Genomic DNA, 22,752 nt, shown 5'->3' on the forward strand with positions numbered 1-22,752 from the left:
ACTATTTTGAAGGTCTAGTATGTTACAGGAAAAGAATCGTTTATTGTCCTTCAATATTGCTGACTTAGGGCTGATACCTTTATGTATATGTAAATGGAAAAGCCTTTCTTCTCTTATGATCTGTTTTGTCATCTTACGTGCATATTAAATTTTTAGTAGTCTAGTAAAAGGTTAAAAAATGCAAATGCAAGTTACTGTGCATTATTAGTAATATTCTGCTTTCATGTTCCCAACCCTAGTTTTCATGGGAAACACTCCAAAATGTGGACAGATGATAGAAACGCTCGTGGTAAACACATTTATTTAAGCATACATCAGCACTTTGAGAAGAGTCCAAAAGTAAAATGAGTGATCAGTTTGGCAATTTAGAAGAATAGGAAAGGGTAATCTAGTGCTAAAGTAAGTGTTTGCCGAGCTCAGGAACAGAAGGGAAATCTTGGTATCAAATCAACTTTTGTTGCAGTTCTCTCTCTCCAAGTCCAGGGCAGCTGTGAGTTGCAAACCAGGTTCTCTAAAGGGCATCATTGTTTCAGATACTTGAAATTGTTTAATGTTTCTAAAACTGAACTCCACACTGTCTAATCTCACCTTGCAATTCTAGTGCTACTTCACCTGCAGCAGTGGAAGCTACTGACACCAACATTTGAATCATAGAATCATAGGATATGTGAAGTTGGAAAGGGACCCGTGAAAATCCTCAAGTCCAGCTTCTGGGTTTGCACAGGACCACTCCAAAATCAGACCATGTGTCTGAGAGCGTCGTCTAACACTTCTTGAACAAGGGCAGGCTCGGTGCTGTGACCACTGCTGTGGGGAGCCTGTCCCAGTGCCCGACCGCCCTCTGGGTGAAGAACCTTTTCCTCCCCTAACGCAGTTTCAGGGTGTTCTCTCCTTGATATCACCTTATTTCTACAAACTATAGGAAAAAGACTTACGAGTGGAAAAAGGATTTCTAAATAGGCTATTTATACCAGACATGCCACCCTGAAGACACAGCAGGTAAATTCAAATCAATGATTAGATACGGAATATTAAGTTAAATTTAACAGCTTCAAAGTTTGAACACAAGCTCATCCGCCTTAACTCTGGTGGCTTGTACTGGTGAAGTTTTAAAAGCCACCACGACTGGGTTCCAGTCAGTGAAGGGACCGTAAGAATTTCCTTGGGTATGACATTCTGAAGTGGTCCTTGTATTTCGTTCCTCCTTGAATCTTCGTGGTCTTGCCCATGTGAGGGAGGACAATTAATAAGGTTTAGCTGTGCCCTATGATGTGCGTTGCCATACAGCCTCATGGGTACTTTACACGGCGACAAGAGCTTTTTGCCTTCATTTTCTTTAAGTAGACAGGACATGGAGCACTTAAAAGGATAGCAGCATGTACAAAGGGAAGCCTCTGGCCAGCGTCCTTCCCAGCTTTGTGCTGTAAGAGTCCCCTTGGGGTTAACGGGCCTTTTTTAAGCTGGCTGTGTAGATACCGAGCCAGTACTAAATATTTGAGAATATCTCTTTAATATCTCATGTTCTTTATCTTTGCATGATTTTATCTGTATGACGCACCAGCTAGCTTGCCAGCACTAAAATGGATTTAATAAACATTTTAATGAAAAGCACAAAAACTGCAGATATTTCTAACAAGCCTGGCCTGGAGCTATTTTGATCGTGGTGCTTTGCCTGTTGTCAGAACGAATTCTTGCCGGTGTCCGTAATAACATGGCACTGCTACATTTTATCCTAATGTTTGGTACAAATAAGCGAAGATTGGAGCTGAAGGAATTCCTACAGACCTTGCTCAGCTGCAGGACTGAACAGCAGCAGTGACATTTGGGGTTTCCTGCTCAGCATTACCCTTGCTTGTGGTATTGAAGTCCAGCAGGGAGAGGCTCAGAGGGAGGATTAAGTCATCAATGAAACTTCTGCTGCCTTTGGTATTTTAGCAGGTGCTTTGACGTGCGGGTGCCCCTTCACCATTCAGCTGTGTTTGTTTTTTATAGGCGGAGGTTGCTTTGGCTGATTTTTGGTGGAGATGTGTTCACCCCTAGAGGGGTCTCCTAACCCAGCAACCTTCTCCTTCACAACAGCTCGATTTCACCGAGCAGCCTCCCCTCATTACGCTGACTTTAAAATAAAGCTAATAATAATTATGATAATTAAAAAAAAAAAAAAAAAGACTTTTGTGGTTTAGAACCCCCCACACAACAAGCAGGCGCGGCCCCTTTAAGGGAAGCTCCCGCCAAATCCTGCCGCTGAGGCGCTGGGCTGAAGAGGGGGGAGGTCACGTGACGCGGAGGGGCGGGGCGGTTGCCGTGACCTCATCACGTGACGCGGTGGCGGGCTCTTCCAAAGCGGCGGCGGCCGCGGGCGGTGACGGGAGGGGGCTGCGGTCCGTTGGGGTCCGTTGGCCTTCAGCGGCCTCCTCCTCCTCCTCCTCCTCCTCCTCCTCCTCCTCCTCCTCCTCCTCCTCCTCCTCCTCCTCCTCCTCAGCCGCCCCCGGTTGGTTTCTGAGGGGAAAAATCCGTGAAAAGTGACGGGGCCGGGGAGGGAAGGCACCGCCGCGGGCTGCTCCCGGCCCCCCCCCCCGTCAGCGCCCTGACGCCTCGCCTGGGCCTCTCGCCTCACGCAGCCGCCCCGCGGGCCCCATGGCCGTGCAGATGCAGTTCGAGGCCAACGCGGACGTGTCTGCGGAGGAGGAGAGCTTCGGGCCGGAGCCCATCGCCAGGTTAGAGGTACGCGCACAGCTGGCTCGAGGCTGGGTTCGCAAGAAGCTTCCAGGGCTGTGCCCTCCAACGCAAGCTGCACCTGAAATTTGGGCTGTCAGGGGCTTACCTGCGTTTTGCCACCCCCAAAAATATCCTGTTACCTTGCTGCGTGTCCTTTTTGGAATATTCATGATTTACCTGTAGTATCAAACCACCTGGAGAACGTCCTCGCCTTGTTCTGTGCTGCCAAGGTTGATAACAGGTTGTCACAGAATCATAGAGCAGTAGGGATTGGGAGGGATCTTGGAAGGTCACCTGGTCCGCTCCCCCTGCCAAGCAGGAACACCTAAATCAGCTCACACAGGAACGCATCCAGGTGGGTTTTGAATATCCCCAGAGAAAGAGACTCCACACCCCCCCTGGGCAGCCTGTTCCAGTGCTCTCACCCTCACCATGAAAAAGTTAAATGTTACACTAGTAAAAGGGTATCTTTTTTTTTTTTAACATTCTTTGTATATAAGTGGTAGGGACATAACATTTAACATGCTGACTTGTAATAACAGTTTGATCCAAAGACAGTTCAGGTACTCAATAATGGTTCAGTGCTTAGATGGTGTTTCTGACGTAGCCCATCTTTTTTCCCCCTCCCTTTCAGCAATGTGGCATAAATGCAAACGACGTGAAGAAGTTGGAAGAAGCTGGGTATCACACAGTTGAGTCTGTTGCTCACGCACCCAAGAAGGAGCTACTAAACATTAAAGGCATCAGCGAAGCTAAAGCTGACAAAATCTTGGTAAGGATGTTGTATAAAATTGTCAAGCCAAGAAGCTAGAGAGGTTTTGTTTCTGCTGGTGTAAAGTATTTTGGTGATTCTTACAAGGTCTCCATGACTGACGTACCTAGAAGGGTAGTAAAGATGATTAGAGGGATGCCGTGGCTTTTTATAAGAGACGAGAGGACTAGGACTAGCTTCAAGAGAAATGAAGGGGGAGGTAGCTCTATAAAATTTGTGGAAGGTATGGAGACTATATCCAAGATTAGTATTATTTCGAGCTTAGAATTTCGTATGATAAGAAGGCTTCTGATAGGCCTGAAGCAACTAAAATATTTATTTATTTATTTTTCCATACAGGATATAATTAAGTTATGGAACTCATTGCCCCAAGGCACTGCAGCCTTCTGTAGCATAAACTGGTTAAAAAAGGTATAAATGCAGAGCTAGGAGCAATGTTAATAGGGTAGCGTTCAGATCAAGAAGCTCACAGGCTGAACTCAGAGCAACTACCAGATGGATGGTCAGTTCCTTGATTCCTGCTTTGTTACACACGTTCCCTAACCATCCCCTCATGGTATTTGTCAAAGCATAGGACGCGTGGTTGTGAACTACAGGACTGACCCAGAACATCTGCTCCTCTGTCACAACCTTCTTAAGTGTGTTAACTCAGCACCTCAGATGGGTACACATCCTGGCTTTACTTCTGGGAACTGAGAGAGCCTGAGCTGCAATCTCACAGCATCTTCTAATAATAGATTGTGGAGCTTCTGCAAAACTAGTTCTCATGTATAGACATCTGGCCTCAGAGAATATTTATCTCCACTTCTTTTTTTTTCCCAACTTTGTATATTTATTCAGTATTATGAGGGTGCAGCCTGTTAGGAATGCCATGGCCATCCTAAGTATTTTAGTTTCACATGGACAGAACAGAACTAAACAGGTAGCGAATACAGGGAATGAAAGATTTTTGTTAAATAGGCAAAATGGATGTTAAAGCTTTTTCTTTGAGTATAATTACATTTCTGTTCAGAGGTATCAATTATTTATATGTGGTCTATAAAATGAAATGTCTGCATCACATTACACAGCTGCTTCTCCACGTCACAAAACAGGAAATTACAGTACTAATTTCTGAAGGGGATAAATGAATGGAGTGAACACTCCTTGGACTGCTTTGTTTGGTTCTCTTTAGGCTGAAGCAGCTAAACTGGTCCCGATGGGTTTTACCACAGCAACAGAATTCCATCAGCGAAGGTCAGAAATCATCCAGATCACCACTGGGTCCAAAGAACTTGATAAACTGCTTCAAGGTAGTGATTTTAGTTCTCTATTGATTAACTTTTCATATGTTTTTTCCCCAATGGACATAATCATTGCACAAAAACACATCAAACATGTGAGTTCTGGTTGAACTATGATCTCCTCAAGTACTGCTCTCTGATTTTACTGATTCTCTTTAAAAGCTGTAGAAATACTTTTAAAAGCTTTTAGTCGTGATGCAGTACCCAGAACTGTTTGCTTTGCACGTTTCTAGTTAATTTTAGCCTAGAGTTTCCTTCAAGGAGGAAAAAAAAAAAAAAAGATATCAACATTTTCATTTTCCTACTTGTAAGCAAAAACCAAAACATTTCAGCTTTTCATCATCTTCAAACATATACTTACCTAAACTTCCTGGTTCCAACTTGAAGAAACCTCAGTATGGAAACCAGTTTTTACAATTAGAGCTTTAATCCTTTCAGCCAAAGTATTGAAGTTAAGCTAAGTCTCTATAAATTCAAAAATTCTATACGTATCTTTGTTTGAAGTATAACAACATTTTTTTTCTCCTTTTTTTCCCCATAGGAGGAATAGAAACAGGGTCCATAACAGAGTTATTTGGAGAGTTTCGTACCGGAAAAACACAGTTGTGCCATACCCTAGCAGTAACCTGTCAAGTGAGTTGTCCACTTTATTAAAATAAAGTATTCAGATAGCACAGCTTTTGGGTATTTACCAATTTGTGCACTTCTCATAGCTCTTTACATGTATCACTTCGTTTTGCTATAAGAAATGAATTTTGTCTGTTCACAAAGATTCCTCAAAAACCTTCGCAGCATCCTTGGCTGAGCTTGCAGCTTGCTAGGATATTTTGTTCCATCCTTAACCTGCCTGCTAGGATTACTTCAGCATCAATTAAGTTTGTCATGGTTTTTACTTATATTTGACTTAAGTTTTGTGGCTTTTTTTCCTCCTTAGTAGTCTGACAACAGGCACTAGCCTGTGATCGTAGCTCTTAAGTACAGAGAAGCGTTTGGTATCACTTTGGGTGTTCTAGACTGCAGAGAGCCTTTGAAAAGAGGGATGAAACTGCATTGGGTTCAATTGGTTTCTTTGATTAGCTGTATTGTTTCTAACATATCTTAGGTTTATTTCACTTTACCTTTGTAACAGCCTTCAGTCAAACATTGCTATCAAGCAATAGATCAGTTTATAGGAACCTTTTTTCCTAACCTTAATTTAGACAAATTTTTTTGCTTTTTTTTTTTTAATACTGTTTGCTACTTTCTGTTGCTGTTTCATAAAATATTAGAGGCTTAGGGGGGCTCAATTTGATCATTTAGGTAACACCCTTGTGTACCCAAACTTCCCAGCCTGAAGCTGAGCACCTGTTTTCTTCTGTAGGTGTCAGAGAATGAAAACAGGAATCATTCCTCTCACTTTCCCCAGATAAATGTGACTTTAATCAGCATAGTTTGGTATTTTATTTACTGTATGAATGTCAGCTTAGGGCATAAGGCAGTAAGTGTATTACTTGTTACTTTTCACGTTCATTCACATGTGCTCTTCTAGCTTCCCATTGACCGAGGCGGTGGTGAAGGAAAAGCTATGTACATTGACACAGAAGGGACCTTCCGTCCAGAACGTCTTCTTGCTGTGGCTGAAAGGTCTGTACTGATGCGCCAGAAGCAAACTAACACTAGTTGAAGAAAGGAAGGCATTTACTCATGGTGGGATGACTTAAAATCAGCCTGGCTCTTTCAATTCATTGGACTGTTGCAGTTAGAACTGTCCTTAAAAACAAATGTAGGAAAAAAAAAAAAAGGGAAAAACAAAACAAACTTTCCTGTGTTTGTTCAGTCTGCCTACCTAGATGTAATTTAGACCACTTCATTAGCTGTGTTTTATAAGTATTTTTATTTTTACATGGATAGGACAGTAGCTAACATCATTGTCCCCTGGAATATGATACCTTCATTTAAGAATATCTCTCTCAAATTTAGTTTTACTGTTAGAGAAATACATTCAAAGATTTTTTTCTTAAATTCTGCCAATAGCACTCCCTTGGAGCAAAGATTCTTTTGTAAAAAGTATATCTCAACAGCAACTGGATTTTCCTTTTGTTAGGGAAGAGAGCATCTTTTCACCAGTTGTTTTCTCATCTCCTGCCTCTGTCTCAGAACGTTCTGAAGTGTCTTTTATACAAATTTGACAGTATAACATAATAATCTGAACTTCTTGAAGGCAGTAAAAGCTGTCGTCTGCAGAGGTTCTGGTTAGAGTTAAGGGCCTGAAATATGGGTTTCATTTGTTAGAAAAAGTAGCTGCTTCTGGTCTTGTGATTCTTCAGGGTTTCTCAAAACAGAAGTGTTTCCATATTACTGCTTCTGTAGGGTTTAATTCTCTGTGATGATTGTTTCAATTAAATACTAAGGCGCGTATTGCAACCTCGGTGAGCTGGAAGCAGAGGAATTGAAAGGGTAGGACTGCTGCTTTTTAGCAGCACCACAGACTTAAGAGGTACAGCCAGTATTTATAGGCCTGTCTGAGACTGTAGGTAGGAAAATCAAGATTTAACACCAAGCCAATGTGATGTGCTGGCCCGCAAAGTTGCTTCCTTTCCTTTATAGACGAAAATGATCTAATCAACATACCCTCCTGAATGCACGGAGTAAAGTCAAGTTATTGAAAAGTAGTGATCCAAAGACTTGGGTCACTACTGGATTTTGATGGTTTCTTACTGAAAGGCAAACAGATCCCTGGAAGATGTTTTACACAGTGCTTAGAGGCTTGTGTGACAGATGTTCACATTGCAAAACATCTGGAATTACTGCTCCTTGCCCCTCTGCTGCTTCTCCCTCACCCAGCTGTTCTGTAGCCATCCCTCTGCAGGAAGTCCTTTCCCTCACATTTTTTTGGTTCTGGAAGGGAATGTGCAATTCTAGGCAGCTGGGGACAATACCAGCTCAGTCCTGTTAGCTCTTAATTAAGGCAGTTTGATCTGACACCACTGGCATTTCATGCAGCAAGTACAAGAGTGCTCCGGTGTTCATTTTCACCAATAGATATGGCAACAAACACCTCTTGGGCACTGATGAGACAGTGAAATTATGATGTTTGCAGTGCCCCTAGCTACACCTGCAGGAGGGTGTGTGGCTGCACGTGGAAAGTGCTACTTGTAGTCAGATCCATCCCCCTCAGCTCTGTCTTTTTCATCAAGCTTAGCTAGGATGGATGCTAACAGCCTTTCAACTCATTTATTTTTACAGTCTAATGATTTTCCAGGTGCTTGACTAGCACCTTTGAGGTTAATCTTGAACATCTAGTATTGCAATGTGGTCTTGTTTCAAAGCCCTAGGCTTGATTGGCTGTTACTCACCTGCAGGCATAATGTGATATTAACCTAGTAAGGCTGAGTTATTTGATTTATAAAATAGCTATCATGTGCAGGTAGTAAAATTAATTGATAGTTACGATTCTAAAAGTGTACTGTTCAAAGCTGTACGTAGGCAAGTCTAATTCCTACAGGAATAGGGAGAGAGAAATTAGGTGTGAAAATCAAAATAGTGTTAGTAAAACGGCTTCCTTGTAAACAGTAAATATGCTTGTATTAATTAATATTTGTATTTGGCATGTGTTTTTAATCTAGCTTTTAGGTAAACCTGCTAGGTAACTCCTGTTCGCGAAGTTTAAAGTTTTTTCGTTGCTTTCTCTAGGTATGGCTTGTCTGGCAGTGACGTCCTAGATAATGTGGCATACGCGCGAGGTTTTAACACAGACCATCAGACCCAGCTCCTGTACCAGGCGTCGGCTATGATGGCTGAATCACGGTAATGAGACTGATTTAGTCAGGGTGATTTTTATACTGGTGTATAATCATATTATAAACCTGCTTGTAGGTGATAAACAAGTGCAAGAGATCTATAGACTGCATAACTGTGAAATGTCAACGTAATGGTGTACTTTTAAAGTTAACATTTTTGAAATCTACTTGTTCTCTTCAGTGCTTAGCTCTGTTAGATCAGATTTTGTTGTTCTCAAACTAGATTATGCTTTGGCATATCCCTGTAATAAGCCTTGTGTATCAGCAGTCAGTTGTGAGTTAATACCTGTTGCTGTTGAAATTTTTGATGACAGTAACTGGTTTGAGCTGTGACAACAGGTCTTACTTCCCAGAGAACAAGTGCCAGCCTGAGAAACAGTTTTAAACATCTTTTTAAAATTGCCTTCAGAAAGAAGGAGAGTTGATTTAGAGCGTGTTAAACTGTCATGGTTTCACGTGGCAGACAGCTAAGCACCCACTGCTGTCCCTGCTTCCCCCAAGTAGGATGGGGGAGAGGGACAAAAAAAAGGTAGAAGTGCAAGAACTTACAGACTGGGATAAAGACAGTTTAATAAGAAAGAAAGGAGGAAACAAAAGTGATGCACAATGCAATTGCTTACCACCAGCCCTTGCCAGTCCCTGAGCAATGGTAGTGTCTCACCCCAAGCCAACTCCCCCCAGTTTTATCCTTCTGCATGATGTTTCTCATTTTCTATTTCTACTTTCCATTACATTTCCATTTCTACTTTCAACTGAAATAAATTTCAGTTTATTATACAGTGGGCCTCTTCAGCATGCATCACTTCCCTTCCTGTTCTGTGGATTAGCCTGCTTCTTTTAATTTTTCCTCCTGTTCCCTCCTAGAAGCTGTTTCTTCCCTTACTAAATGAGCTGAGGTCTGCATCCATTGTCTCTTCTATATTATAGGGGCGACTGATACCAGCACACATGGGTTCTTTGGTTCAGCTGCAGGGTCAAGGCACACCTTTTTTAGACATTCTGTCAGTTTCTTAACATTCACACTTGCTAAGGGGTGAAGCCCAGAACCATAAGAGGTGACAACCATGATAGATACCTACCCGTATCCTTGCCACACGTAACTCTCCTGCCTCAGGGCAGATCTCTTGGTGATATTCTTAAAAAGCTGTTTAACTCTAAACAAAACCAGTATCACGTTCTGGAGACAGCAATAGGAATATACTTGTTGGAACGTCCAAAGGACATTCAAAATTCTCCAGAGCTTTTGTACCAGGCCTGGAAGAAAAGGGGAAGGTGTCATTCCTTGTCTCCTCCACAGATTGGCTGTCAGAGGAGAAAAACTAAAAAGTGTGATTGTTAATAGTTTCAAAGAGGTGATTCCCAGCATACAAGGACAGTGACTGTGGTGAGTGCAAACACCAGGTGAAACTCATGATTGGTGCTTTTATTGTGTCCTAAGCACAATACATCAAGGTGGTAAAAACAAAAGCAACCTTAAACTAGACCTTGGAGGTGATAAAGAAAGGGGTTACATAAGACAACTCTGAGAGCAAATAAAACACCTTTGAGAGCAAGTAATTTGTAAGCAGCAACTATGAAATTAATATAATGATTATGACCAATTATAAATAAATTGAACACTCTGACACGATCTGGCCAGATCTGTTGTTATCTTAACCCTTTGAGCCCCATGTTGGGTGTCAAAAGGACTGTTGTGGTTTAACCTGGCAGGCAGCTAAGCACCACACAGCTGTCTTTCCCCTGCAGTGGAGACCAGGGCGAGAATTGAAAAAGCTGAAAGGCTTTTGTTTGAAATTAGGATGCTGAGGCCCCTTTAGAGGGAGGGAGGTGGTGTTATGAGGTATAGAGGTACCTGTGTACAGAATACCCGTAGTTCAAAATATTAATTTCTGGGCTCATTTATAGTACGTAAGCATAAATCTTAGTTTAAATATAAACTTTTTAATAACACAGCAGCTTCCTTTGAAAAGAATACCCTGAGTTGTAAGGGTCCCACAGGGATGGGTTTTATTGTGTTGTTCATAATCTGAACATTGCTGGATGAGTCTGTGGTGGTAAATATAATCATTCTGCTAAGTGGCAGGTGAGAAGGGCAGATATCCACACCTGTATGTAGCTTTAAAATTACCTGGGTGCTATCAGTTTCAACCAGACACGTTTTTAACTCCTGGAACAGTTTCTGAGAACGTTGTATTTAACCTCTCCAGGTATGCACTGCTGATCGTGGACAGTGCCACAGCCCTTTACCGGACGGATTACTCCGGCAGAGGTGAGCTGTCAGCCAGACAGATGCATCTCGCCAGATTTCTGCGTATGCTGCTTCGACTTGCAGATGAGGTAAATGATGAACTTTGCTTTGCTCCCTAAAGGGCTGATGATTGGTTTTCCTTCTCATGTACACCTTAACAATCTTCTGCAGATGGCTTTCTGCCTGCTTGCTGTCTGCTTCCATTTTGTTTTGAGATGTGTGGTAGAGTGGTTATGAACAGCAGAGGGGATAGCAGAAGGTTCTTTTTTTTTTTTTTTATTCCCATTCAGGTTGTGGAAGATGTATGGGTTCTGATTTGTTGCTTATCTCCTTGTAGTTTGGTGTGGCAGTTGTGATCACCAACCAAGTGGTAGCACAAGTGGATGGAGCAGCAATGTTTGCAGCAGATCCCAAGAAGCCTATTGGAGGAAATATCATAGCACATGCTTCCACCACGAGGTGAGAGAATAGATTATCATCTTCCACTAGATTTTTAGATTTTTTTTGTGTACTTAGCTAAGTGCGTTTTAGTTCTGGGTCTCTGTGTAGTCTGTGAATGGCACTTCCAGTCTGCTTTTCAGAAAATAAGTGCTACCCTGAGCAGGTAACTGACCCATCAGTAAAATAAAACTAACATTTTCAGAAGTCCTTACAGCTTTAAGCGTGATGTGTTTACATGCCAACAGAAAGTTTTAATGATTATGATAGAGGTTTTCTGAAACGAGGCTACAATTCCTGACCTGTTTACACATCCATACCTGTTTCCTTTTTCTCTCCCTATCAGACTGTATCTGCGAAAAGGCCGAGGTGAAACCAGAATATGCAAAATTTACGATTCTCCTTGCCTTCCTGAGGCTGAAGCGATGTTTGCTATTAATGCTGATGGAGTGGGAGATGCAAAAGACTGAAGACTTCATTTCCCACGTAACCTGAGACTAAGTGGCTGTAAAAAGGCTCCTTTCTTTGGCACGTTACAGACGCTTTCCTGGTGCAGCTGCTGTTCAGATGCTGGCAGAGGACTCTGTTGTATTTCAACATACGTGTCTGTCAGGTGAATATGTTTTGAGACACATCTGCAGGTGTTGCTTGGAAGAGATCATCCCTCCTGGGCTTTAGTCACGTTAGGTTCAAGTGGTTTCTTGAGAATATTTTCAGAAGACCATAGGCTTTGTATTTTCCTCACAGCTGTTGCTCCAGTTGGATTCTGCTAGTGGGTGGAGGCAGAGCAATGTGAGAATATGTGGCAGCAGTTTGTAACGTGATGACTTTAAAGTCACATTGATGGGTTTGTCAAATAAGAAAAATGGTAACTTAAATATTTGGTGGGTTGCTTTAATAATTAATTGCAAAATAAAGCAGAATGGTGTTCCACAACAAGAATTTGGGAATATTGCTGTGATTGATGAGATTATCATCAATCCGTATTCTTTATGTTAATTTTGTTTAAGATGCTGCAACATGCCACTTCTGGGGAACTGTTAATTTACATCTCAGTGCCTTTTTTTTGTATTTTATTAATTCTCTGTGGAAATCTGCTTTTAATAAACGGACCATGAAAATACTGATGACATCACAGGTTTCTGGGATTTAGCCAGGTGCTAATTCAGACTGAGGCATTTTTACCTGCAGGTAGGAGAAAGATGCATAGGTCTTCAACGAATCTCAGTCTGGAATGTTTTTCTACTAGTGGTAACAAAACACATCATCTCCTTCTCTGTTTGAGATGTGTAGTACAACTGTGCTTAAGTGCCCTGTAGATGTTTTTTTAAGAGTTTTTTGGATTAAAAAGCTTACTTTATATTACCCAGTATTTTAATCTATGCTATTGTGAACAACTCTTAACTTGATTAAAGAGAATTGTATTACAGTGGTGGTTGGTAGCAAAAAATATTTTCAGTGCTCTTTTACTCCAGGATGATTATTCTGTGTCAACTCATGAAGAAAAGCATACAGAGGAATCCAACTGTCTGTACTCATCAGATAAATGTAAGCAGGTACCTAAATACTTGTGCAATGGTGGCTACTAAATTTCACAGGAAGTCACGATGCTTGCTGCCTTGTTTTTAGCTAAATGCCATTACTTGTAAATTCTGCATAGCCATGGAGCATCTGCTCTTTCTGTTCAGATGTGCACAAAAGGCCACTGCTGTCGCTGTTGCCTGCAGCTGAGTTTCGGGAATCAAAACTCATGTTAAAACGTTAAGTAGGGGATTCAATTCATCAGTAAGGGTCTGTCATAGGCTGACTCTTCTAGAGGGGTGGGGAAATCGGGCAAAGACTTCCAGCTGCCTGTGGTACTGAGACTGGAGCAAAAAGAAATGTTTTTTTTTTTTTTTTTTTTTTTTTTTTTTTAAAAAAAAAAAAAAAAAAAAGAGAATTTCTTGTGTGTAGAGTCCAGACCTCACGTTTGGCAGAACCTGGTCTGACGCTGATGAAATGTCTCTTGCTGACCCTGCAGGTACTTTCTTACAGGTGACCAAGTCACAAACCTTACACTCTGCCCTGATCCGATCCACCTGGAGGCTTGTCAGACCTTCACAGCTTTTCCTTTTTATGCATTGGGTACACTCTGCTCAGGACCTGATCTGAGAATAGGGCTGTAATGTCAGTCCTGGTTTTGTACAGGTAAAATTCAGGGACTGCAGTGTTCCTGAACCTGATTTCTTCCAGAATTCTTGATCCAGAGAAAACTAAGACTGGCTGGGAAACCCAGATGAGTAGTAGGAGCAAACAAGTGAAGAGAGGAAAAACAGGCCAAACAAATGTGAGGAAGGGGATGAGGGACTCGCTGGGCAAAGGGGCTGCAAGAAGGTGAGGTGATGCTGGGAATGGGCTGAGGGAACTGGCAGAGAAACAGCTCAGCTGGAGAGCCAGGGAAAGGCAGCTGAGACCTGCACAGCTCCTATCCAGTGAGATACCAATGCTGGTGTGTGCCCTTTGTGATGCTTTCCTTCACGTGTCTGCATGTGATACATTTTCACTTGCTACTAAGATAAAATAGAACGCTGAAATCTTATTTCATATTGCATTTGGGGTTTAAATGAGCTGGGTTTGAATTTATGATATGCTTAAAAATTCCACAAGGACCCAAAGGTTGAGAGAAGTGTTACACAAACGTCGGAAGAAATGTTTTGGGCTGTCTTGTTGCTTGAGAGGTTATCGGCTTAGCGCACAGTGGTACTGAGCAACGTTGGGCAGTATGGTTAGCTCATTTGGAGAACAACCACGCTGCTTTTAGTGAATTGCACTTCTGATCGTGCATTTCTCTGAAGTTTTGTTTCTCTGATCAGATATTCAATGTGGAGGCCTGAAAGTGCACAGCTTGCTGCTTCGGTACAATTTCTGACAGTCCACATTGGTGTGTAGGGGGGTGTTAGTTCGTTTTTGAGACCCCACGTTGTAAACGTGCAAGTACCACTTACATACAGATGGCAGTTTGAGGGGATGTGGGAGACAGTGGCTTCTTGCTGCCTGCTACACTGAAGGTTAAAAAGTCACATTTGGTTTCTCTGTTGCTTCCCTTCAGTGAACTTTGTGGAGGGGGAGTTCTGACGTGTCTAGATCATAATCCTCCAGCATTCATCTCTTTGTAAGTCAGTGCAGTACAGTTCAGTCTAACTCATTTTTTTCAATCTAACTCCTTTTTTTCTCCTTCTCAAAGTCTGCTTAGAGCCTTAACCAACTCAAATAACGGCTGAAGCTCTCTGGTCATGTAACGCTCAGCATGCAGATTGCTTTCTCTAACAGCCTAAAGTACTTCTGTCTAGCTGAAAGGTTTGTAACTTTGTGATTGGGGTAACAGAGGCAAAACAAATGGGAAATACTTCTCTAAGCTCTTATACAGCCTAGAATCTGAACTCAGTGGGATTTCAGGAGTTTTGTTTCTTTTAAGCACAAGAACCTTTTTAGTAAGATCTTCCTCAAGTTATCTGATGACATCCCTGTAGCAGCTGCACAGGCAAGTATTTCCTTAAAGGGTTGAAGTTGCTTATGACACAAGGCCCTGAAACATTAATTAAAATAAGCTTATTGTCAACAATGCTTTAATCTCAAGGAGGTATAATTAATATTCCTTCGGTAAACATTTCTCCTGTCATCTCCTTAAAATACTTAGTTCGATGTTTCCCAAAAACTCTACAGTCCCTCTCAAAGCAGTGGAATATGATTAGAAATGATATTAACTGAAAAATTCTTAGAGTTCTCATGTCTGCGTGCCTTTGCGCAATCCTCTGGCCCACATTCGTCCGGCCAACTTCTGCTACATCCGGACCCGTGTCCAGAGGTGAAGAGGAATTTATGGTTGAGATGAGATGGCCGAAGTGTGTGCAGAAATACCTGCGTTGTGCTGAGCTACTGATGCTCTTAGAGCGTGATGGAGAGAGCTTTGATGGATTAAAACTGCACAGATGGAGCCTGCAGTGCTTTCTTCCCCTGGAGGCTTGGCATCAGTCTCCGGAGCTGCATTTTGCCACTGGACCAACTCCTGCCCCTCCAGTGTGGGTTGGGTGCCACTGTGAGCACTCTGCCCATCCTCCAAAGGCAGCTGCATCTGTTTCGAGTTCCCAGAAAACCGGCAGAGCTGTTAGCTATGCAATTTATGCTTTGCACACAAATTAAAACCCCTCGTAATGTGAACGTGAAACGCAGAAACCACAAGGCCTGGGGAGCGAGGCAAGCCTCACAGTGTCGAACTGAGAAACGTTCTGCCTTTCCTTGAGCAGAACAGCCCCAGCTCGCAGCTCCGAGCATCTCGCTCAGCGGGCAGAGAGCTGGCTGACTTCACAGCACTGTGTGTGGCCAGGGAAGGAAGTTTTCCCAGTACCCAGCTTTAGGAGCGAACGCTAAATTTTTCCAGATGCGGCTGTGGTGGTGCAAGTGCAGCGAAAGCGCTGCTGTGTGGCTCCAGGGCTCCCTTCTCGCTCTGCAAACACAAACCTGCTGCGTGCCAGCTTTCTCGGGGATGTGATTTTAATTACGGCAAGGAATATTTGCTAAAGGTCACAACCTGGACCACAAACCATCGGATCTCTGCACGTGGTTTGGGTTATCGTAGTGCAATGCTCCTGGGGCTGAGGTTTCCCCGCCGAGACCTGAGGTCAAGCGGAGGAAAGGGGTGACCTCATGCAACCCGTGCTGCTGGGGAGGAGGAAAACAACCAGAGGTAAAACTGCCCCAAGTCCAAGGTAATGCTTCTTACTGCATAACTTGACTGAATTTGAACTATTCAGGCTTCTACTCTGATTGGCACAGATCAGTCCTGGTGCTGGTGGTTTCATAGGACAAATTGTAGGCTCCTGCTGTGACTGCAAAGACCAGGCACGGTCTGCTGGTTCCCTTCCAGACCGCTTTGGCCTTCAGTTTCAGGAGAGAGTTTAGTGAGGAGGGAGGAAGGGAGACCCCCAAAGAGCCTCAGAAATGTGGTTAAAGCCAATTCTGCTGCTGTGCGGACTCTATAAAGACAGAGGATGAGACGGACCCTCCAGAGCAGTCCAGCATCAGACTAGACAAGAGGTAAGCCAATCAGGAGAGGAAACGGGATGTTACAACAGATTTATTTTTCCAAATGTGGTTTCAATTTTAGAAAGAAACCCTCTCCCCCCACCCAATGCCGTGTTTTATTTTATTTAATTTTTTAAGGCATTTAATTCGTGTGCATTCACTTTTCTGGTGGTGGTTTGTAAGCAGCCATCGGCCTGAGGGGCCTGGTTTGGTTGGGGATGTTGGGGTTATTTTTTGTTTGTCAGCTCGGTTGCCTGCCCCCCTCTTCTACGTGCGTTTTTCTGTTTAGCTTGTGCTCGATCCAAAGCTTGCTGCTGGCAGTGGCCTGAGCCAGCTCCAGCCCCAGCTCATCCTGCAGCAGGCATCGCCCGGCCTCTGCATTTATTTCAAACTGCCTCAAATTCATGCTGGAAAACATCCCACAAAGCAATGTTAAATGACACATGCTTGTCTCAGAAGGCGGCTGCATGCAGCTCGGGGTCTCTTGTTTGTATTAATATCCAAGGGGGTGGCACCAAAAAGCCCATAACTGAGCTGTTAAATGAACGAGTGAACTATAGGAGTGAGTTCAAGGCTCCTAAATACCGAGGTCGGTAGCGAGGTTCTTCCCACCAGCACCAGGCGTTGAAGAGGGGGGTGTCTGGGGCAGGTTAAGCATCTAACCTGCATCGATAGGCAGTGGGTATGAAAGCATGGGACTAACATCTCAAACACCTTTCTTCTTATTTCTCTTTAAGGGAGAAAACAGCACCACGCACCCACATGGCACGTCCTGGGGAGGTAGAATGTGCTTGGAAACGTAATGCATGCCCACCTGGTTCATTTAAGCAGTGATGATTTAATTGCACCAGCACCTCGAAGTCCTCAAGGGACACCTCGCTAGGGCAGAGCTCTGGTTGTACCTGGGGAGATGGGGATGTCCTTCTTCAAGGTAAGAGGTTTGTCCACCTCTGAGCTCCAGGCCAGGCCCTGGGGGCTACTCTCAGCCAGGGCTGGGGCCATAGCCAAATTTTGCTCCTGATTTCTTCTGGCCCCCACCAGGCAGGAGGAGGGCGTGCTGTATTTGGGAGCTGGGTGTTTCTGGACTGCTTGCTTTCCAAGGAACTTTCCATGGAAATTTAGAGGGGGAAAAAATAAAAATAAAATTACCCTTGCTTTGGAGAAAAGCCTCCAGGACATCGTCAGGAACTTAATGTGATGAAGCAGAAACTGGAGCAGTGTCAGGCATTTAAACACCACCAAGGGCTGTGCTCTGCTGTTCTGTGCAGAGCTTCAGCTGCAATTAACTGCAAAAACAATTAGATATAGATATATTTATGAATCTGATCCATATACCTCAGGCACTGGAGGAAGTCTCAGCACTACACCTCCTTCCCATTGCTGCCCCAAGCTTTGGCTGAACACATGTGTAGGGGGCAGGAGCAGACAGGGAAAGAGGCGTCTTTCATAGCACCAGCTGAACACGGCCCATCCAGCCCCAAATCTTAATTTTCAGCCAAAGATGATACCTGGACAGCCTCACACCCTCTCCCCTATCTTCATGCCATGTCACAAGCCTTGCAGCCTTTACATTCAATACCCACGATAGTTTTCTTCCTATCTTCCCAAGAAAAGGCTGCTGATTTAATGCTTCCTCTTACATTTTGTTTTTCTCAGGAAGACTTCCCTGAGTACGCTGGAATAAAAATTTCAAATATATTGAGAATGATACAGGAGCTGTTGTTAACTGAGATGAATTTATCTCTTGGAGTCACTTGGCAAAAATAAATCTTTCATGTCCCTTGACAGTTGTAACTTCAGTTGTAATTGTAAAATTACTGCTACTTATTATCAAGATTATTAAGAAGGGAGAGAAACTGAACCAATCCTTATCCTTTTGCTTATAACCCCATGTCCTATTCCAAGTGAAAAAAATAAAAATTCTGTCTTTTTTTTCTTCCATTTTTTCATCGCAAATTCAGCTTTGCTCAGACTTTCTTTCCACCCTCCCTCCAGCCCACATCCATCCCCTCTGGGTCGGGATGTGCTGAGAGTGAAAACAAAGCCATTTGGAGCATTTTGGGTCGAATTCCCCAGCACCGCATTTTAACAAAGGATTGTACCAGTTTGCTTACGCCCTGCTTTTAATTGTGCCAGACCCAAAGCTGAGGCTTTTGGCTACTGAGCAATGACTCAGATAGGACACAAAAAAAATAAATCTTTTCCAGCAAAGAGCACAACAGGCTCCTTTTTCTGCTGGAACAGCAGCACATGTCAATAGTGCACCAAACAGCCCCAGTATGCTCTTCTTGAACCTTATATACCCCTGCTCACCTAAAATAAATAAATAAATAAATAAATAAAAATTAAAAAAAGAATGCTCCATGAACATCCCTACAAGATCTTGTGCTTATTTTGTATACAAGAAAAAAGATATGTTATATGCATAAGGTAACATGAGCAGCTGCAGAATTTGCTGTGTTAAACCCTATCTAGAAAAAAAAAAAAAAGGAATGAATCAATATTTTCTTTTTTAGTGACTCAAACTCTTGTTTTGGCAGTGTGGCCCTCTGTGCCCTCCCAGAGATGAGTGAATTTAGTAAAAGCCCATCTAGATTTTTATTTTTTTTCCCCTCTTTTCATAACAGCTTCATTACTTATTTCTGCAGCTGTAAAGATGAGGCCACAAGCCAAACTTTTCAACCTTGACCGATTTATCTGACATTTCAGACTGTTTTAAAACAGCCTGGACATGCTGCTGGCTCTAACCGCCTCCAGGCTGGAAATTCCCCTCTCCTTCTGTGCCTTTCCTTGCACCCCTCATCCTGCCCCCCCACCCCACAAAAAAAAAAAAAAAAAAAAAAAGAGTAATAATAAAAAAGTGGAAAAGGAGCCAAACCCTCTCCACTTGGATCAAGGAGCAATTCACCATTTCCATGGCATGTACAGCCATGTAAACCTTGCTGCTGTTGTACTTTTTTATTTTGTGCATCTCCCTGACACTGAGCTTTTTTCACCTGGCTGGTAAAGCTTTTAGAAAAATGAAAGGAAAAAAGTTAATGATAAAAAAAAAGAATGGAAAAAGACAACAGAGACCAAGATGGTCCAGCACTATTCACCTGCACACCTTGCCACATGGAAATGTTCCCAAAATGATGCTGATTTTTGGAGTGACTAACATGGGAAACATCCAAGGAGGGACTCAAAAGCTCCCCACACCCCACTTTGCAATATTCATGCAGAATTCATTTCCCTTTGCCTGGGAAAAATGCATGTGCTGCTCTGCTGGGAGCAGCAGACTTTACAACAAAACCTTTGCAGCACCAATCCCCATCTGCCTCGCTGGGGATGTAAGGAGACAACCGCCGCATCCAGCTGCAGGTACCAACATCCCCAGAGCCACCCTGCAGGGGCAGGAGGCGCTGCTGAAATCTTTGTAATGTTTTAATTACAAGAAGTGCCAACAGGGACTGCGGGCTGAGCCTCGGGCAAACTCCTGCGAATCAAAGTTGGTTTCGTGTTTTGGGAGCCCAAAACCGCATCTTAACCTAATCAAGCGCTATTGTTTTGTACGCCTGTACTGACATGGAAACAAATTACGTTTCCCCCCCCCTCCCGCAAAGGTTTTTCTTTTCCCAGCAGCTGGTGCTGGGCTCTGTGAGACCAGCAGAAACCTGACACGGAGCTTGATTCCTGACAAACACGGATTGCCAACAGCCGAAACCTCAGCTCTGTAAAACCGCCGCCGAGCTCTGAGACAGAGCTGAAAACCCCGCAGCTGCAGGAAGGCTGCTGAAGCCGAGCAGGGGGCTCGCTCCTCACTGTGGGCAGCCCACTTGGTGGCCCCAACGCCTGCTCCCATTGTCACTATCGCCGTCTCCTTCCCCACCACCCTGCAGCCAAAATCCAGCCCGCAGGACACCGAGCAGCAGATGCCTGTCAGGATGCGCTCCCTGAAGCTCCCTGCTCCGTCCCTGTTCGTCCCCTCTTCCCTTTTCAGCACTCTGGGTGGAAACACTTGGCAGCACATATAAACCAGGATGTGCAAGAAAAATGATGTATCTTTATATGACAGTAAGCATTTCGGGCATTTCAGAGGCGTTCCCATGGAACTGTTTGGCTGTGACTTTCAGGGTGCCAGCGGAGGAGGATTTGGGGCAGCACAGCACACCCAAAATACTGCCGTGCACCCCACATCCCAGCCAACCTCACCTCTGCCATCCAGGTGCCACTGGGGACGCGGTGATGGTACAGCATATAGCACTCTCTCATGTTAAATCTCACCTCCTGTGGCTCCCCAAATCCCTCCTCCCCTCACATCTCAACCCCACTGCCCCCCTGGGGGGGGGTCTCCGCTCTCCCTCCTCGCCCCCCAACCACACAGTTCTCCAAAACCCCATCTGCGTGCGCCCCATCGGGGCGGCTCCGCCCGTTCCCCCCCCTTCTCCATGCTCGGCAGCGGCCTCCCCGGGGGAGGGAAGAGGCTCTGCCCCCTCAGAGGCGGCCATAAAGCGGCGCCAAGCCCCGACCCTGCTGCAGAGCGGCTGCAGCCATGGGAGCGATGATGGGGGGCCCCGACGGGGCGGCCACGGGGTCGCTGCTGCTGCTGCTGCTGTTCCTGCTCGGTGCCCTCCTGCTGCTGGCTGGGACCCGCCGCCGAGCATCTCGAGGGGCTGCGGGGAGCAAGAGCCCACCGGGACCCTTTGCGTGGCCACTGGTGGGCAACGTCCTGCAGCTTGGCCGCTTGCCCCACTTGGCCTTCGCCCGCCTGGCACGCCGCTACGGGGCCATCTTCCAGCTGCGGTTGGGCAGCCGGCGGGTGGTGGTGCTCAACGGCGAGGCGGCCATCCGGCGGGCACTGGTGGGGCTGGGGTCTCACTTCGCCGGCCGGCCCAACTTCCCTTCCTTTGGGCTGGTGTCGGGAGGGCGCAGCGTGGCTTTTGGGGCATGCTCACCCCAGTGGAGGGCGCGCCGGCGGCTGGCCCACGCCGCTCTCCGCGCCCGCTCGACGGCGGCTGAGGTGGAGCGGCACGTGGCGGCTGAGGCGGGGGACCTGGTGCGGCTCTTCCTGAGGCGCAGCCATGATGGAGCCTACTTCCAGCCCTGTCCGCTCCTGGTAGTGGCCAACGCCAACGTTCTCTGTGCCCTCTGCTTCGGCCGCCGCTACGGCCACGCCGATGAGGAGTTCGCCGTGTTGCTGGGCCGCAATGACCGCTTCGGGCAGACGGTGGGGGCGGGCAGCCTGGTGGACGTGCTGCCCTGGCTCCTGTGGTTCCCCAATCCTGTTCGCCGTGTCTACCGCGACTTCCAGGCCCTCACCCAGGAGCTGCACGACTTCGTGCGGGCCAAGGTGGTGCAGCACCGCCAGACCTTTGACCCGATCGCCATGCGTGACGTGAGCGATGTCATGATCGCCACCGTGGAGCGTGGCAGCGTGTCCCCTCATGGGCTGGGGCCTGAGGATGTGGAAAGCGCCATGACCGATATCTTTGGTGCAGGGCAGGACACCACATCCACTGCACTCTCGTGGGTCCTCCTGCTGCTGCTGAAGCACCCACAGCTCCAGCAGGACCTTCAGGCCGAGCTGGACCGGGTGGTGGGACGTGGCCGGCTGCCCACAGCCGAGGACCGGCCCCACCTGCCTCTTCTGGAGGCCTTCATCTACGAAACGCTGCGCTACAGCAGCTTCGTGCCCATCACCATCCCGCACGCCACCACAGCAGATGTGGAGCTGGAGGGCTACCACATCCCCAAGGACACCGTGGTCTTCGTCAACCAATGGTCAGTCAACCATGACAGCAGCAAGTGGCCTGAGCCCCAGCGCTTCGACCCCACGCGATTCCTGGACGAGCAGCAGTGCCTGGACCGTGACCGGGCCAGCAGTGTGATGATCTTCTCGACCGGCCAGCGGCGCTGCATCGGCGACCAGCTTTCCAAGCTCCAGCTCTTCCTCTTCACCGCCATCCTCCTCCACCAGTGCTCCTTCCACGCCAACCCGGCGGAGAAGCTCACCATGGACTGCATCCATGGGCTGGCGCTGAGGCCACTGCCCTTCACCATCACCGCGCGGCCGAGGCTCCCTGTGCTCATCCAGCCCTGAGCACTGCACCCGCCTGGCTTGGGGACAGGGATGGGCAGCGCCAGGGTGGCAGGGGACACCCTGCTTTGCACACCGGTGGCTCTTGCCGCTGCAGAGGGTCAACAGTAGCGAGTCACCACAGCAATAAATGCCTTCAACATGGGACCTGTCTCTGCTCATTTTCTTTGTGGGGTGGCTGGAAGCACCGCTTGTACCCAAGCCCTTGTCCTGCATCCTCCTGAGCTAACCAACCCTAAAACAGGTCAAAACTGCAGGGACTGCCTCCCTCCCAGTTGCCCCAGGGTACAGCTAGAAGTGATCTGCTCTGCCTACAGCAGGAGTGCGACATTTGGAGTAGATGCACCTCGTAACTTGGGGAAAGCCAGGTGGGAGCT

The 22,752-nt window shown here is 45.7% G+C and overlaps 1 protein-coding gene and 1 pseudogene across 1 annotated transcript; both read left to right on the top strand.

Annotated features, from left to right (window-relative positions):
* The first annotated feature begins 2,304 nt into the window (after nt 1-2,304).
* RAD51 (RAD51 recombinase) lies at nt 2,305-12,361 on the top strand. Its single transcript, XM_068683666.1, has 9 exons — nt 2,305-2,724; nt 3,353-3,490; nt 4,665-4,782; nt 5,315-5,406; nt 6,302-6,396; nt 8,446-8,559; nt 10,760-10,889; nt 11,138-11,259; nt 11,585-12,361. Exons 1-9 carry the CDS (start codon nt 2,638-2,640, stop codon nt 11,706-11,708), a joined length of 1,020 nt encoding a protein of 339 aa, XP_068539767.1. The 5' UTR covers nt 2,305-2,637; the 3' UTR covers nt 11,709-12,361.
* Nucleotides 12,362-20,787: 8,426 nt separating this feature from the next.
* LOC137857340 (cytochrome P450 1B1 pseudogene) lies at nt 20,788-22,520 on the top strand (annotated as a pseudogene).
* The last annotated feature ends 232 nt before the right edge of the window (nt 22,521-22,752 follow it).

The sequence above is a fragment of the Anas acuta genome, chromosome 5 (genome assembly GCF_963932015.1).
Source record: "Anas acuta chromosome 5, bAnaAcu1.1, whole genome shotgun sequence".
In the NCBI taxonomy this organism is placed as follows: domain Eukaryota; kingdom Metazoa; phylum Chordata; class Aves; order Anseriformes; family Anatidae; genus Anas; species Anas acuta.